Source organism: Cervus canadensis, chromosome 16 (assembly GCF_019320065.1).
Source record: "Cervus canadensis isolate Bull #8, Minnesota chromosome 16, ASM1932006v1, whole genome shotgun sequence".
In the NCBI taxonomy this organism is placed as follows: domain Eukaryota; kingdom Metazoa; phylum Chordata; class Mammalia; order Artiodactyla; family Cervidae; genus Cervus; species Cervus canadensis.
Window position 1 is genome coordinate 8,642,022 of NC_057401.1, and position 16,383 is coordinate 8,658,404.

At 48.5% G+C, this 16,383-nt stretch overlaps 1 protein-coding gene across 2 annotated transcripts in view; it reads left to right on the forward strand.

Moving 5' to 3' along the window:
• The window catches only part of ZNF366 (zinc finger protein 366), a 64,504-nt gene that overhangs the window by 36,280 nt on the left and 11,841 nt on the right, over positions 1 to 16,383 (forward strand). For both annotated transcript variants that reach the window (XM_043488782.1, XM_043488783.1), the window contains exons 2-3: positions 5,799 to 7,153; positions 9,788 to 9,979. In XM_043488782.1, the coding sequence (XP_043344717.1) occupies positions 5,813 to 7,153; positions 9,788 to 9,979 (1,533 nt within the window). In that variant the 5' untranslated portion in view covers positions 5,799 to 5,812. The remainder of the gene's footprint in view (positions 1 to 5,798; positions 7,154 to 9,787; positions 9,980 to 16,383) is intronic.

A 16,383-nucleotide genomic window follows, 5' to 3' on the forward strand; every position in this document is an offset into this window, starting at 1 on the left:
AGAATGTAGAGTCTGGTCATCTTAACTACTACTGTGTATTTCTCAAATATCCTCAATTATGTCTTTTATAATATACAGAGGGGCATTTTGTATGTTTCTTTTATATTTTTAAACTTATTTTGAATTTATGCACAGTAAAATTCATTACTTTAGTACCCTGAGTTTTGACAAATACAACAATTACGATACAAAACAGATTTTTGCTCCCCTTTCCACAAAACTATTGCCTTGAGTGACACTTTTTAAATAGGTTCCTTCCACGCATGGCTAACTTCATCTATTATGTGTTGATTCTTACTACTTTTGCTTGCCAGAGGGTCACATTTTCTGGTATTATCTACCAATTCTAAGGTCCAACAGACCAAATATGCTATCATTTTCAAAGACAGACTAAATTCAGCTTTTAAACATGCATGTGTTTATTGGCTTAGCTAGGAGTGGGTATATCAAGTTTATTTAATTTATGAACATGAAATAACAATAAAATCGAAATGTATTCTAAGGATACTCCAAAGAAATTAGGAGAAAAATTCTAACATTCCAGTTGGAGCTCCATCCCTGAGTGATATATTAGCTCTGAGAGTTGGGAGAGAGAACTGCTAAGTCATTATCTCCAATTCATTTCCTTCCTTTAAATGGGTCACGAGGGCAGTGATAACCCTACATGCTAGCAGCTGTTCCAGTGTTCAAGTAACTAGTGCTTTTCAGAAACTAGACCTAGGCATTAAGCACTTTCCTAAATGAAACCCACATTCATTTAGCCTATGGAAGTTAGTAGCTGAATTTCTTGTTGTTTTAAGGACTCTTTAAAAGCATATCTATATCTATATGTAAATAGTATGTATGCATGCTCATTATGGACAATTTAAACAATGGAAAACTAAATTTGACTTTATGTTATGTCTTGGTGGTATTTAGGAACTTAAAAAAAACATTATGTGAGTTCAATTAACTATTGCACATGTGAATAGGTCTCATCACCAATTAATATTTTCCCACCAACCTAGGAAACTCAACTCATGCTATGGGCTGATAGATTACTTTTTATAATAAAATGAAAGGAATTCAGATTTACAAACTAAACAGGGGACACAGGAGCATCCAGAAGGGCCCTGGGGTCTGGCTACCAGGCATCTGGTTCCCTCTTCTGGAGTCTATGTCTAACCTAACCCAGGGAGTGACAAGGCAGACCATTTATTTCTTTAGAACACAATGCTCTACCTGCCAGATGCATACAGAGATCCTTCTGTTCCTGCCAATATCGGGAACTCAAGACTGAATCATTACTTGCCAAACACCCGCAAATGAGGAACTCAGCAGTACAACCACATACATAGTAAGACAGTTATGCTGAATCATCAGAATGTTTAATTCTAAGATTCAAAGTATTTTTCTGTTATCACAAATTCAGAAAGAACCAGGTGATCCAATAAGATCCCATCTTGGAGGAGCCTCATAACCACGTCTCTCTGTATGAACAGAGAGAGGCCGGCAGGCAGTCCCCGTGTTCCCCTCCTGCCTTCCTGCCGTCCTCCCACGACTCTCCAGCCTGCGCTGCTCTCCCTGCTGCTGCTTACGCTTCAGCTTCTCCACTTGCACCTCCTCCCCGCTTCCATCTTTGCTGAGGTCAGAGTTGTAGGGCTGACCATGTAAATACAGTGCCACTCTCTCAAACTAAAAGGGAAGCCAGCATCTCCAATAGTAAAACATAATGTTTTCCAAGGAAACACTGGAAAACTTCAAGGAATAAAGAATATCAGAGAATATATTCTTTCACCAATTTCAGAATGAATAGAAATCAGTGTTGTGGAATGAGGATAAACAGATCTGCCCCTGGGATGGTGACTCAGAGTGACTCTTCTAATAGCATTTACTGGACTGAACTTCCATTCCAATGAGAACCACAAAATACCAGTAATTTTATCTGGGGGATATTTATATTTTGGTGCAGTAGGTGAATTCCCAATTAAAGGGCATTATTAGAAGAATTTTTTTCCCCAAAACTAAATGTAGTTTCTTCTCAGTTAAGCCTTGTACTTCTAATTGGTCTTTATGGTTCAAAGAAGAGATTTTGTTTTTGTTTTTAAAATCCACTCATTCCCCATTTCCTCATTAACTAACTTTAATAGGTAACACACGTTAGAGAAGACATCCTGAACCCCATTTTCCTCTAAAATAGATCAACCCAATATTCTCCTCCTCAAACCATTTGCTTCGTGATTTACAGCCTACTGGGTTTGGTGGCTGAGTATACATGGAAGAAAGCCAGGGACCTTAGAACATTCTCTGACTACAGCAATGAAAATGCATGATTATTCTAAGGCCGCTCCCTCTCCACCCTCATGTTAGTACAAAGGATAGACTGCTACTAATTTCCTTGGGGTGGAAGAGTGAGGGTAATCACCCACTCCTGGCTTATGCTTCACAGTTTCAATCCAGGGGTCTTTCTAACTGTTGCCTTTTGGACTTTTCAGGCGCCTCTTTTCTGACCGAGTTGCAGAACCTTGTACTCTATCTAGCATTGGTACAGCCAGGATTTAGGGCTTACCCTGAATCTGAGGGTCAATTCAGAGAATGATATCCTTGGGAACTGAGCCAAACAAAAGCACACGCAAGGTGTATATATTGGGTTCTTCCCATAGTGACTGCCTGAGAATTTATGTGTCCTCATGATCTGATTAGGGATGTCCCCCAAAGTCACCTGCAGTCTATATAAATTTAAGATATAATAAAATTCAACATTAAAATTTCCATATGGAGACTTTAAAAATTAAGAACCATTCATTTTTTCTGCCATCCACTGCAGTTTATTGAGCACCTGCCTTGTGCCAGGCATCATGTTGGGGGCTAGAAACCAGCAGTGAATCCAACAGACCCAGTCTCTGCCCTCACAGTCCAGCAGAAACTGCAAGAGCTGGTTTGCCAGTGTTGACCCAGCACTGTCCCCATGTCTGAGACTTGGAGTTTGATATACAGGTCCTCTGTCTCTGGGAAAGTGACTTCTTATATAAGGCAGGGAGAATTCCTCAGCTTCCCACAGACTGGCTAAAATAGCTCATGAGACCACCCCGTCCCCTTTGTCCCAACCCAATCCCAAGACCCTTTTGTAACCAAAGTCATCTGTTATGAATGTAAGACTTGAAGATATGTCCATAATAGTAAAGAGCCATAGAGAAGGGATGAGAGAGTATCCTTACACTAGAAGGTTGATCTCCATACTAAGTAAATAAACTCATCCTGGTCTTTCCCATTGGCTTTTTTGAGTGTTGTTCACAGTGCCTTCTGGGACAAGACCAACTTAGGTATAGCCTTGGTTTGAGGAGGCCCAAATGCCAGTCACTATTGACCAAGAGCATCAGCTTGGAAAACAGAGATGAGGTCAGTTGGCTTCAATCCCTGATTACCACCTCAGGCCTCCTTTCCTGTCTATCCTCTCTTACCACGCGAGAGTACAGTACTAAACTGTCCAGTGTTAATCAGCTTTCACAAACACACCCTACTTTAAGTATCCAACAACCCCATGGGGATATTCCTACCCCTATTTCACGGATGAGAAAATCAAACCTCCAAATTAACTTCCTCATTTTCCCACAGCTGCTAACACAAAGCCAGCATTCAAACCCAGATCTTCAGGCTTCAAACCAATGCTCTTTGCATTCTCCCATAGCTGTCTACTTTGACAATTTCAGTTCTTTATTTGTGCACATTATTCCAGCACATCCTGGTAGAGAACTGGCTTCTAACCTGCTGTTTTCTGGGAGCAGCCACAGACTATCAGCCAGAGGAGGGCCTGCAGTCCCCACCCCCTGTGCTGACCCACGTCTCTCTTGCCTCCTGCGTGGGAATCCCGCATCTTTCATGGATGCCAATGAACCTGTTTTTAGAGATAGAGGGGAACGTGTAGGTCTTTTGGAGTCTGTTAATATTTTTGCAGAGGCCATTCAGGGTTTTAAATTGACTGATAAAAGGCCTCCTGAGGAGACATCTGTTCTCTGCTCTCCCCTTCAATATTCCCCATCCCTGACATGGACTTGGTTTGGGGGTGTAAATCTTTTACCACCCCCCCCCCCAGGGCCCTCTTTGTCACCTTAGATCGAAAAGACGGGGATAATAATAACTAGCAGCAGCTACATCTGACTTCTGTCTCAAGAAGGTCAGGCGGAAGCAGCTCTAGTTCTCCTTGACCTCTGTAGGGATCGGCAGTGCTCCTTAAGATCTTTATGCAGGAAGGGGCTGCTGCTTTACAAGTCTGGGGAAATGTCCATAGATGGATCTCAATGCTTTTTGAAACCTCCTGAGTTACAATTTTATTCTAGAGAGGGCAGACTACTATTTTAGAGGTGGGGTATATATATGCACAAGTCAAAAACTGGGGGGAAATTTTTTGCCATATTAAAATAGGGAGGAAATTAAAATGTGTATATGTAAAATCTCTGAATTTGGAGACATAATTCTGCGTTCATGTTAGAAATCACATCATCTCTGTTCAATAATGTTTCTTCACTTTAGTAGGTCAGTGGTGACAAAATAAAATTACATTTGCCTCACCAGGGACTACAGAAAATCATTGGTCCTCTCACCTGTGGAACCCTCACACTGCACTGCTCGGCAAGTGGTCATTCCCAGGGGCCAGAGCCCTGTGTGAATCCAGAACCTATCCCAGCCCTGTCTTCAGTGACTCAAGGCCAGACCTGACTCCTGACCAGGCTGACTGGTTCTGTGAGAGCATCTGCTGAGCAAAGAGGGCCAATCCCATTCAGGCCCAGAAGATCTAGGTAGAAAGGGCCTTTGCTGGAAATGTGAAGTCAGCCATCTGGTTCTTTCCACCTGTACCCAAGCAAGGAGGCTACAAGACTGGCAAGGAGACATGTGTGATGAAGCATGGCCCCTGGCTGAGATTCTGAACCCAGAGGCTCTCCCAGCCATGCCAGGGAAATCACAGGTACCACAGGGGTCACCAACACCAAAGACCAAGTTCTATGATGACACCTGTGTGAAGGAAGAGACACAAGTGCAGGCTGAGAGACTCACAATCTTGGAACTTTTTCCCCTGAAGTTGCTTCAGGTGGAAGGGTAGGATGCACAGATTGCCAGAATGACTCTGTTAACGCTGAAGTATATGCTTTTCTTAATCACATTGATCTTGTCTGCTTGATATACCCCAGCACCAGGCCTTGCTGGGGGGTGGATACTCAAATAGTCTGAGATCTGAGATAAACAGTAAAGTCTCCTCTCCTGTGTGGCCTTCAGTATCCCCACCCCCCAGCGGCAAAGGCCCTTAGACAGGGAGAGGCAGGGGAGATCAATTCACTTAGAGAAGAAATGACCCTAAAAGACATTTAAATCGCCATTTGGCAGATGCAATTGCATCTCAAGCTGGAAGAATGTGTCCTAGTTCTTACTCCTGAACTGAGTAGCTGTGGGATTTCAGCACTTCACTTCATCTCTCTGGGCCTTGATACTCTCATCTTAGATGGGGAAAACGCCGGATGAATTCTCAGGTTTCTTCTCAGTCCAGCCCGTTCTCATACCCTGCCCCCACCCCAGCCCCAGCTACGGTTTTGTGACTGTGGATTTTCACTGGAGCCCTAGGGTCCCACTCCAAGGGGCCAGTGCTTTCTACATTAGTAACCGAGTTTGCAAGGGGGAAAAATGATATTTTAAACAGCCTTAGGATAAAAGGGGATGGGTATTAAACAAACATTACTCTCTATAAATTGGTACTGACATCTAGCCAAAAATTTTAATGGATAAAAGGGATTTTTTTTTTCAAACAATAAATTTCTTTCTCTTTAAAGGAAAATTGCCAAGGATGCAGAAGGAACTGAAGATGGTCAAAGACGAAGATGTGCACTTCAGTTTGGGTGTGAAGAGGGCCCCCTCCTTTCCCCACGGCCTGCAGCCCGTGGTTTCCCGAGGGAAGGCTCCCCCAGGACACCCCTTCCCGGAAGCTCTCCGGGGGCCATTTTCCCAGTTCCGGTACGAGCCTCCTTCAGGAGAGCTAGACGGCTTCCCAGGGGTCTTTGAAGGAGGAGGGTCTCGCAAACGCAAGAGCATGCCCACCAAGATGCCCTATAACCACCCCGCGGAAGAAGCGGCTCTCGCCCTGCACCCCGAGGAGAGCAAGAACCCGGGGGCCCCGGACCTGCCCCTGCTCTTCCCGCCGCCGCCGCCGCCGCCGCGGCCCAAGTACGAGTCGCGGATGATCGACCTGTGCAACGTGGGCTTCCAGTTCTACCGCAGCCTGGAGCACCTGGGCGGCAAGGCCGTCAAGCAGGAGCCCGTGAAGCCCAGCGCCGTGTGGCCCGCGCCCGCGGCCCCTCCGTTCCTGCCCGCGCCCTACCCCTACTACCCCAAGGTGGCCCCGGGCCTCGTGTTCCCCTTCTTCGTGCCCTCGGCCTCGCCCTTCCCCTTCAGCCGGCACACTTTCCTGCCCAAGCGGCCACCGGAGCCGCCGCTGCCCCGCAAAGCCGAGCCGCCAGAGAGCGAGGAGACCAAGCAGAAGGTGGAGCGGGTGGACGTGAACGTGCAGATCGACGACAGCTACTACGTGGACGTGGGCGGCGCGCAGAAGCGCTGGCAGTGCCCCACGTGCGAGAAGTCCTACACCTCCAAGTACAACCTGGTGACCCACATCCTGGGCCATAGCGGCATCAAGCCGCACGCCTGCAGCCGCTGCGGGAAGCTCTTCAAGCAGCTGAGCCACCTGCACACCCACATGCTGACGCACCAGGGCACCCGGCCCCACAAGTGCCAGGTGTGCCACAAGGCCTTCACGCAGACCAGCCACCTGAAGCGCCACATGATGCAGCACAGCGAGGTGAAGCCGCACAACTGCCGCGTGTGTGGTCGCGGCTTCGCCTACCCCAGCGAGCTCAAGGCCCACGAGGCCAAGCACGCCAGCGGGCGGGAAAACATCTGCGTGGAGTGCGGCCTCGACTTCCCCACCCTGGCCCAGCTGAAGCGGCACCTCACCACGCACCGGGGCCCCATCCAGTACAACTGCTCCGAGTGCGACAAGACCTTCCAGTACCCCAGCCAGCTGCAGAACCACATGATGAAGCACAAGGACATCCGGCCCTACATCTGCTCCGAGTGTGGCATGGAGTTCGTGCAGCCGCACCACCTCAAGCAGCACTCCCTCACCCACAAGGTACTGAGGGGCTCCTGGCCAGGGGTGGGGCTGGCCCGTCCTTGGAGGAGAGGACCCAGGAGCCCTGCGTGGCTCCCCACCCCTAACACGTGTAGACCCCCAGTGTTCTTCCTCACCTTGAAATGGGAGAGAATGAGGAGCCCAACCATCAGGCCCTTTGCAGTCTAGACTTCTCGAGTCTCAGGTGGGCCTCAAAAGAAATAATGCAGTTTGGAGAGGAGGGTGAGGAAAGATAAAGGATGCATCACAGCGGGTCCTTGTGCTGTTGCTTCTTAGCCTCCCAGCTTTCCTGAGGTTTCATTTCTGGAAACTTCATCCAGGGCACTAGCATGAGTGTGTCATCAGTCCCAACTACCCAAGACCAGCTTTGCACCTGGGATACACTAGTCAGAGCCTTCTAGAAAACTCTGGAAAGTTCTCTTGGTCTTTTTCTGCTGAATCTGTGGCTACCTTTTGGTTTAGTTTCTCCTCTCAACTGCTTTACTTGCAGGTGGCTCTGAGGGGAGCAGAGCCTTGGCCTGGGTCAGCAGGGTCCGTGCTTCCCCCACTGAGCTTCTGCCACTTGGTTGCAGTGCTCTGTGGTTTGTGTTACAGGAGGCATGAGTGCATTCTTCTCTTCTGGGTTTGGTTTTCTCTTCCCCAAGACTCAGATCTTCAAGGAGAAATATAGGCCCACATGTCTACCTTCAGCCTAGTGTGCAACCACAGCCCTAGAGTCACTCAGGATGAACTAAAACTAGTCCCTGGTGTGTCCCTGAGATCTTACCCAGCTAAGCTAACTTAGGTCTAATTTGAGCTTCCAAGAGGGGAAGTTTGCCCCACTGACCTCTGCTCTATCACTCTTGACTTCAAGTGGTTTTCTTGGCAGGAGAGACTTCTAGCGAGCCAGAGTTGCTAAAACATTCTTTCATTCTGAAAGGTCAGTGGAGGACTTTGCCCAGCCAAGATAATATTTCTGCTCTGGCTTTGTGGGTTTCATCTGATAGGTTAAGACCAAACACAGACAAAATGTGTAGCTGCCTTGGCTCTGCACAAACAGCTGCCCTGCAAAAGGCTCCTTAGAAACACCCAGAGTGGAGGTGCCTGCCTAGTGCAGGAGCCATCAACAAAGAGCCTGAACTGAGAGGCAGCCACCAGAGGGACCGCGTGCTGATTTCAGGGATTCCTGTATGTGTGGAAAAGGAATCAGATACATTGTAGAAGGTATGAAACTTCTGTAAGATTGTTCCTATACTTGGGTATATGATTTGGTTATCTCGATCACAACCAAGTATAGGAACAATCTTGAGAATAAAGATACTGAAGTAAATTTGAAAACTCATTAAGAAAATAGTTTTGTTAATAATATTAAACTCACTGAATATACAACACATTTAAAAAATTCATCTTCTTAGGAGGACATTAAAATTTAGATCTCTCCATTAGCATAAATCATCTGCAGTCACCTAGACTAGACAATATTCCACTTAGAAGGAGCCCAGCTCTCCATTTGAGTGCTTCACCTAGAAAGGCTGAGGGACCCAACTAAGATTATGCAGTCAGTAAATGGCTAGGCCAGGACCCGAACTCCCACCGTTTAGTGCCATGGGCTCACCAAAATTGAGGAGTGGGACTTTCTTGTACCATGTCCCAAATTAAAGAAATGGAAATATAGGCAGAAAGAACCTTGGAACAACCCCCCGCCCTAGTCCCTATGAATGAATACCAGGCCGTATGGATTTTATAAGGTACAGTTGTTAGCTAAAGATTTGTCTAAACCTGTAATAACCCTAGTTTTATTACCATGGATCTCCACGTTTTCCTCCCTAAAAGTCATTCTGGGTCAAAATTTCTTGCAGCAGCTGTTTCAGGGAAGCACTGGTTGGTCAGGATTAGGTAATATTCTACTCACGCCGTGAGTCCGTAGACACGCTTTCAGTTGAGGGCGTCGACGCTTAAGTATTCAAACACTTCTCCACAAACAGCAGGGAAACTAGAAAATCTTCTTTCCTGTTTTCTAATTGAGATAGCTATCCTCTGCCAAATTTCTCTGTCAGACAGAAGCTGGCTTGGAGGAGCTTCATAGTCAAATCACACCGAGGCCACCATGGCCTGTAGGAACCCAGGGGACCATCTCAAGAGGTGATTATCAAGCTGTAATTTTTTTGAAGTGTGGATCTGATTGTTTTTGAATTTTCAAAGCCATTAATGAGAACTCAAGAGAACGTTGGTTTTCATACGGGAAATGATATTATAAGTTTAGGAGGTTTTGTTTTTTCATTATCATGAAAGCTGGATTAGAGACTCATTTTACATAACATTCTGCAGTGCTCTTACCCAAATCCTATTAATCCCCAAGAGCTGTTACTGCAGAATTAACCCGAAGCAAGCAGCAGGAACAACAGAAGCAATAGCTGTCTTTTCCTCTAACCATCTGGCTAGTTTATGGTTTTTAGAAGAAAATAAAAGATTATGTAATCAACACTTTTTAAGAAAATAGTCATTTGACAAGGCTACAGCCATACCGTTTGGAACTCAACATCTGTCACCAAATTCTTGGTGGATTTATGTGTCAGAGAGAAAAGCAAAGACTACTGTCCTGATGAAAGTCTGTACCTGCTCACCATGGTTCTTTTGAATCTTGCCTCCTTCCAGGGCGTGAAGGAGCACAAATGTGGGATCTGCGGGCGGGAGTTCACGCTGCTGGCCAACATGAAGAGACACGTGCTGATCCACACCAACATCCGCGCCTACCAGTGTCACCTCTGCTACAAGAGCTTTGTGCAGAAACAGACCCTCAAGGCGCACATGATCGTCCACTCGGACGTGAAGCCCTTCAAGTGCAAGGTGAGCGGTGGGCCTGAGGGAGTGTGGAGAGGAAGGGCTCAGTGCGTGTGCGTGGTCAGTGGTGTTCGACTCTTTGCGACCCTGTGCCTGTAGCCTGTCAGGCTCCTCTGTCTGTGGAATTTTTCAGGCAAGAATACTGGAGCCGGTTGCCATTTCCTACTCCAGGGTATCTTCCTGGCCCAGGGATCCCACCCACATCTCCTGAGTTTCCTGCATTGGCAGGCGGATTCTTTACCCCTGAGACACCTGGAAATCCCAGGAGAGCTCAGAGGGCTCTGCAAATGCGGTGGGGGCGGGGCGGGGGGGGGGAGTCTGCAGGGAACCTTGTCCTCAGTCTCCTCAGAAGGGCTTTTGCGGCGCAGCGAACGCCTGCGGCCAGACCCAGGGCATCTGCTGTGTCTCCACCCCGCTGTGCCCAGCTATGCCCCAGGAGCTGCCCTGCTTGTCTGCCTGTGGAGTCGGTCATTGTGCAGGGCCTGGAAGCAGCCAGTCCCAGGAGAGCTGAGGGTGGCAGGTCCATTTGGAGACTGAGGTCTTTACAGGATGCAGGTGATGTGGAGGGCTCCTGTTCTAGAAGGCAGCAGCCAGGTGCAGCCCTCTTCCCCTGACAAGCCAGAAAGAACACAGAGGAGTCAGAGGAGCTTCCAGCCCGTCTGCTTCCCTTCCCCCACACCACCCCGGCTCCTGCCTCCTGACACATAGACTGAGCAGTGTAATTTGAGGGTAGGTCTCCTGGAGGGGATGAAAGAGATTTAAAGGCTAACCCCCCCGTGACCTCAGAAATGCTTGCTTGGGCCGAGGAACAGCCATGAAGTGCTTCTTGTTTCTTCCTGAGTACCGTGGAGCATCTGTGTCCCAGTCTCTGGGTCTCATTAACTGGGTGGGGTTTTTCTTTCATGCACTGAGGTAAAGCTTGGGCTGGAGACTTGTCAAGCCCAAGGCACTGACGGGCGCTGCTCAGAAGTGCTCCGGCTGTCCCCTCTCCCCATGTGGTTTCCACTCCTCAGGTGAAGAGAAACCTCGCTTAGGGTTGGATGGTTTAATTCAAGGAAGGTACCGCCAACTGACCCCACAGCCCCGAAGAGAGGGCTGAGAGGGGAGCAGAGGGAAATCACCGAGCTCAGATACCATTAGCGCTTTTCTGTTTGACGTGGATGTTCCTTCTGTCTGTGCTGCATGTCTGACAGAGTCCCAGTGACATTGTCTGTCAATCCCTGTTTCTGGAGTAGGGTTCCCTGCTTCCAGGGGCTGTTGCTGCCTTCATTCCTCCGCACTATGTCCCCCCACTTGAAGGAACCCCCTGTGAAGCTGACTTCTTTCCTGTGCTGGCCCCTCCTGGATGGGGTGAGAGGGGTCAGGAGCCAGAGCTTCCCTAGACCTGGTGGGCATTCTCCGGAGATAGGGGAGGGAGGGTTCTCCCTCCAGCCCTTTTCCTGCCACCCACTTGTGTTTCCCCTGCTCACCTTCAAGTTCCCAGTGGTTTGAAAGTAAGTTTATGTCCATCTGGAGTGATCTGAGCTGAAGAGGGAGGAAGCTGTATGCAGGATGATGTACATAATTTGCAGGGCCTGGTGCAAAATAAAGATGGGGGCCCCTCATTCAGATGCTAGTCACAATTTCAAGATGATGAAAGCAGAGCATTACACCAGACCCAGGACTCTTCTGAATTCAGGGCCCTGTGTGATCACACGGGGCATACAGTCATGAAGTCAGGCCCAGCTGCACAAGCCTGTGGATGCCACAGACCAGCTCTCCTGTCTCCCTTTAGACATGCCTTGGGTTTCCTTCCCACCTCACTGAGTCTCTTCAACCCTTCATTTTTTTTTTTAGATTAAAATTTTTTTTCCCTCTGGTCATGCCATGCAGCATGTGGGATCTTAGTTCCCTGATCAGGGATAGAACCCCTACTCCCTGCATTGGAAGTGTGAAGTCTTAACCAGTGGCCCACCAGGCAACTCCCCAACCCTTCACTTTTCACAGAGCTGTTCCCACCCTCCAGGGGTTTACTGTCCGCTACAGTAGAGGTACCAGCAGGGGCTCTTTGCCCCTCTTCCTTCCTTGTTACCCCTCTTCATTCCTTGTGTTGAGTTTACTCTTGAGCTTCAAGGATGAACTGTATTTTTATCTACTGGTGGCGGAGCACACGAAGTTAAAATATGCTGGTGCTGTTGCACGGTTTGCAGTCCCCTAAAAATCCATATTCATCCGGCCCAGCCCCCTCCCACTTTACCAGTCAGGGCCAGCTGCAGCAGTTAAACCAGGCAGCAAACGTCTCTAGAATGGAGGGATTTGATAAAGCAGAGCCAATTGAGGAAAAGGACTTGCAGGCTGTGTGTGATTTGGGGGCACAGAGGCAGTTCTGTTTCTGTACCTCAAGGGCCCAGAGGGGTGCAGAGGATCTTGGACCAAGGGTGCCTGAGAATTCAGAGGGTTCTCCCTGGTACCAGGGCACAGAAGGCTGGACTCAATGGGGCCAGTGATGCAGTGAGCCAGGCCTCCACTCACCCTGACGATAGAGCGCCACACATGCTTCACAGGGTATTAGCTGGTCAACTGCAGAAACTCGATCAGACCTCTCCTTGAGGGTGGATAAGGCTCCAGATATCTGCTCCAGATATCTACATAATAAAATCCCATAAGAGAAGGGTTTGAAGCGTCAAGTGCCAGCTCCGATATGAGGCAGTAGAACTTTCCAGTGGGAGGTGGGCCTGGCCATCTGCAAAGGTCACTTCTTCCTGGTGAGCAGGTCCACCAAGGAGACCACAGGAGGTCGGAGGCTGCCGGGAAGGGAGTGTCAGTCATTTAAACAGAAAGCCCTGGATGTCAGAGTGTACATTTGTCCGACTGAGGTGGCCCCGCTCCTTTCTTAGACATTTCTGACACAAGATCGGGTGTCAGTCACCTCATCAGGAGCATGCATCTCCTGACAAGCGCCAGACACACTGCCAGGCTCTCCCTCGCTTTGCCCTATCTGCCTGCCGAGCTCCGCCTGCTCAGTGTCCTCTTCATACCTTCACTCTTTTCATTTCAAAGGAGTTTCAGAGCATGTCTGAATGTACAGGTTATGTAATGAGGGCCTGTCTGTGTGTTTATAAACTGGTTCCAGACACCACTGTGGGATGGGCCATCCCCAGATGGTGTCCTGTGACTTTGCTTCTTATTCATGTCACGCTGGATTCTTGGAAACCTGGTCCTGGGTGGGGTTTGTTCGGGTCTGGGAGTTGGGAGAGGAACAGAAGGCCATTTGCTCATTGCCATGCAAGTCACCCCCCTCAGAGAGGAGTGGCTGACTAGCTGGCTATGTGGTGATGCTGGAGAACAGGCCTGGACAACTAAACCTGACCTTCATCATGGGGAAGGGTTTTCCCCTTTACGTGATTGACATGGCTGCAAGAAAACAGGCAGACCTTGCCCCAGCCACACTCCAAGAGTTGGCTCCTGTCTGTTGTCCAGTCGCTCGGTCATGTCTGACTCTTTGTGACCCCACAGACTGTAACCCACCAGGCTCCTCTATCCATGGGATTTCCCAGGCGAGAATACTGGAGTGGGTTGCCATGCCCTCCTCCAGGGAATCTTCCTGACCCAGGGATTGAACTCGCATCTCCTGCTTTGGAAGGTGGATTCCTTACCACTGAGCCATCTGGGGAAGCCCCGACTCCATCTCCTTTACCTCAAAACTTGCAAAAAAAAAAAAAAGGTGGGGGGAAGAGTCTTTAAGTAACAGATTCTAATTTCCTGGGATTCTCACCACTAAAAATGCTTCCTAACATCAATCCCTCCTACTGTGGTCACATGAACTGATTCTCCCTGGCCCTGGCTCAGTGGAAACAGCTGTCCACAGCAAGCAGAAACATTCATTTAGTGCAGGATTAAGCATTAACAATAGGATGGAAAATTGGAGGAGAGGAAAGGTTTCCATTTAGTTTCTTTTTTTTTTTCTTACGAAAAGTTACTGCCCTTCTGGGTTCTTTTGCTGTTGGCTCGACTTCTGGACTCCTTGCTTCTTGGAGCCAGCTGGAGCTTCTCCAGAGACCTGTGCCTGTAGACTTAAGCCATGTTTCAGAAATATGCTTCCCAGATTCTGCGTAAGCATGAAGGGCTTGATTTGGATGCTCTCCTTGTAGCGGCCACGCTCCATAATAGCAAAGAACCAGCTGCCGTCTTTGGGAAACCTGTCCAGGAAAAGCAGTCAACCAGAATTTCCGGGACAAATTCTCCTTTGAGATGGGTGAAGCCGGGAGCTGCCTATGTTATGAATCACCAGGTCATCTGCAGCCTGCCTGAAGCAGAGGGCTGAAGGCTGAGGGAAGAACAGATAGAAAAGGATGAGGTCTCCCTGAAAAGGGTCCCCACTGCCTCTGCCAACTTGGCTCCATCTCCCCCTCAAGCTCTCGGATGCTCCAACCCAGGGGGACTTGTAGGCACCCAGTGCTTGGGATCAGGGCTCTCAGGCTGGCATTGAGGGGGTTAAGGCAGTGACCAGATAGCAGCCTTTTGGCAGCAAAGCCCTCCTCAGCAGAAGGAAGGATATAGCTGTATGAACTGCCTGCTTAACAATGCCTCGCATGTCCCCAGGGGCCCGCCTGCAAATAGATTTCATCTTGCTTTCTCTTGTACTTTTCAAAGCTTCCTGTTTTCTCACGGTCCTTTTGGACAGTTTACAGTCTCTCTCTCCCTCCCTCCCTCTCTCTCCCTTTGAGGAAAGGAACACCCTTCTTATTAAAAGAGAAAGAGAGAGAAGGATGTAAGGGAAGGGCAGCTTGACAGAGGCCATTCTCCAGGGCTGCAGGCTGCAGCTCTTTGACCTTTCCTCTCAGAACAGGGAAACAGGCTTCCTGGTGCATGTCCCAGTTGCGTGCCTCTTCTTGTCTGGTGGGCCTCTGGGACCGGCCCAGCGGCTGCCCACTGCCATTGCCCTGCCTCTGCGCACAGTGACTTCTCCGTGACTCCGCAGTCTGCACTGTCACTGGGACTCGTGGGAAGCTGCCGGGACCAAGGAGGGACTGGGCGCCAGGAGGCAGAGTCAGGAGCATCTATGAAGAGAAGGGGACAGGTCACCTGCCCGCTGTTTAAAGGGTTGATGGAGGGTCAGAGAGCCAGATGATAGGCTCCCCAGAGCCTGCAGTCTAGGGTGAACCTCCTCTCTCCATCCACACTTCCCAGGGCTGCGTGAGCCGTACCTGCTTCCATTTCTGTGATGCCTCAAGTAACCTGGCAGGTGTTTACTCAAAGGATTCTTCACTTGTTCCTTCCTTAGTGTGCCTTCCACATAATTTGGTTTAAAAAGACAGCACCCTCATCCTCAAAGAACTTAACCATTTCTGGAATGTCAGATGTACATGATAATGGTAGTAATGAGCTAATATTTATTGAGCACTTACAATTTGCTAAGCCCTTTACCTGGATCAAAAACTTGCATGGGAAACTGTGATTATCATGGACATTTTACAGAAGAGAAGATGGAGCAAGTTCTGTATCGCTCTGGGGTTTCACCATTGTCTCTCTGCTCTGCCATCTCAAAGTCTAATGATCCATGCAACCCATTTTTAAAGGACAGTTCAAAACATTTGTCCCAACTGTCTATTACACTTTGAGATCCACTTCCCTTTTTAAAAGTAGGTTTAAAAGTGGGTATAGGTGGACAAGCTGATATCTAATGTCAGAAGCACACTAATACTGCTTATTAGAGAAACTGAGAGTTAAGGAGGGCTGGACTGGTTGAGATGACCACTTGCAAGATGAAATCTGACTCCTCATCACTCCAGCAGCTTCCTCCATCAACACCTATCCTGGCTTTAATTTCCACAGACCTTGGCAGGAGGTGATTCAGCAAGTCTTGACTTGGGCAGGCTCTGCACCTCACGGCTCGTGATTTAAGGGGGCCGTGTAGATGACTGCTTTCCCAGGAGAAGCTAGTCTTGATGCTCCCTCTCAGCCCTTCTCCCTTTCCACCTAGCTTCTCTCCTCCACTACAGTGATTCTACTTAGAGCTCACACCAAACCCCACCTGAAGACACCATCTTTAATTGACCCAATCCTCTTTCTCTGGCCTCTCTTCACTAATGGTGACTGAAAGGCCGCTCCAACTTTCACAGACACAGAAAATCTCCATACATTTGTGTGTTGTCATGTGAGGATGATCCTCTAAGAAGGATGACAAGGCCAGGTGTTCTGGATAAGAACCCAAGGGCTCCGTGGAAGGGCCAGAGGCTGAGAGGAAGAAGCTAAGAGTACCTACCACTGAGATGTGAATGGTGTCCAAGTACTTCAGGTCCTGAGTTAATTGTTTCTATCTTTCTGCCACTGAGGATTTTGGTTTGCAAACTAGTGTGAATAGCTTTAGTGGGAACAAGAGAGAAAGTTGGTGATGGTTGCTTTGTGAAACTTTTGCATGAGGAAGTGAT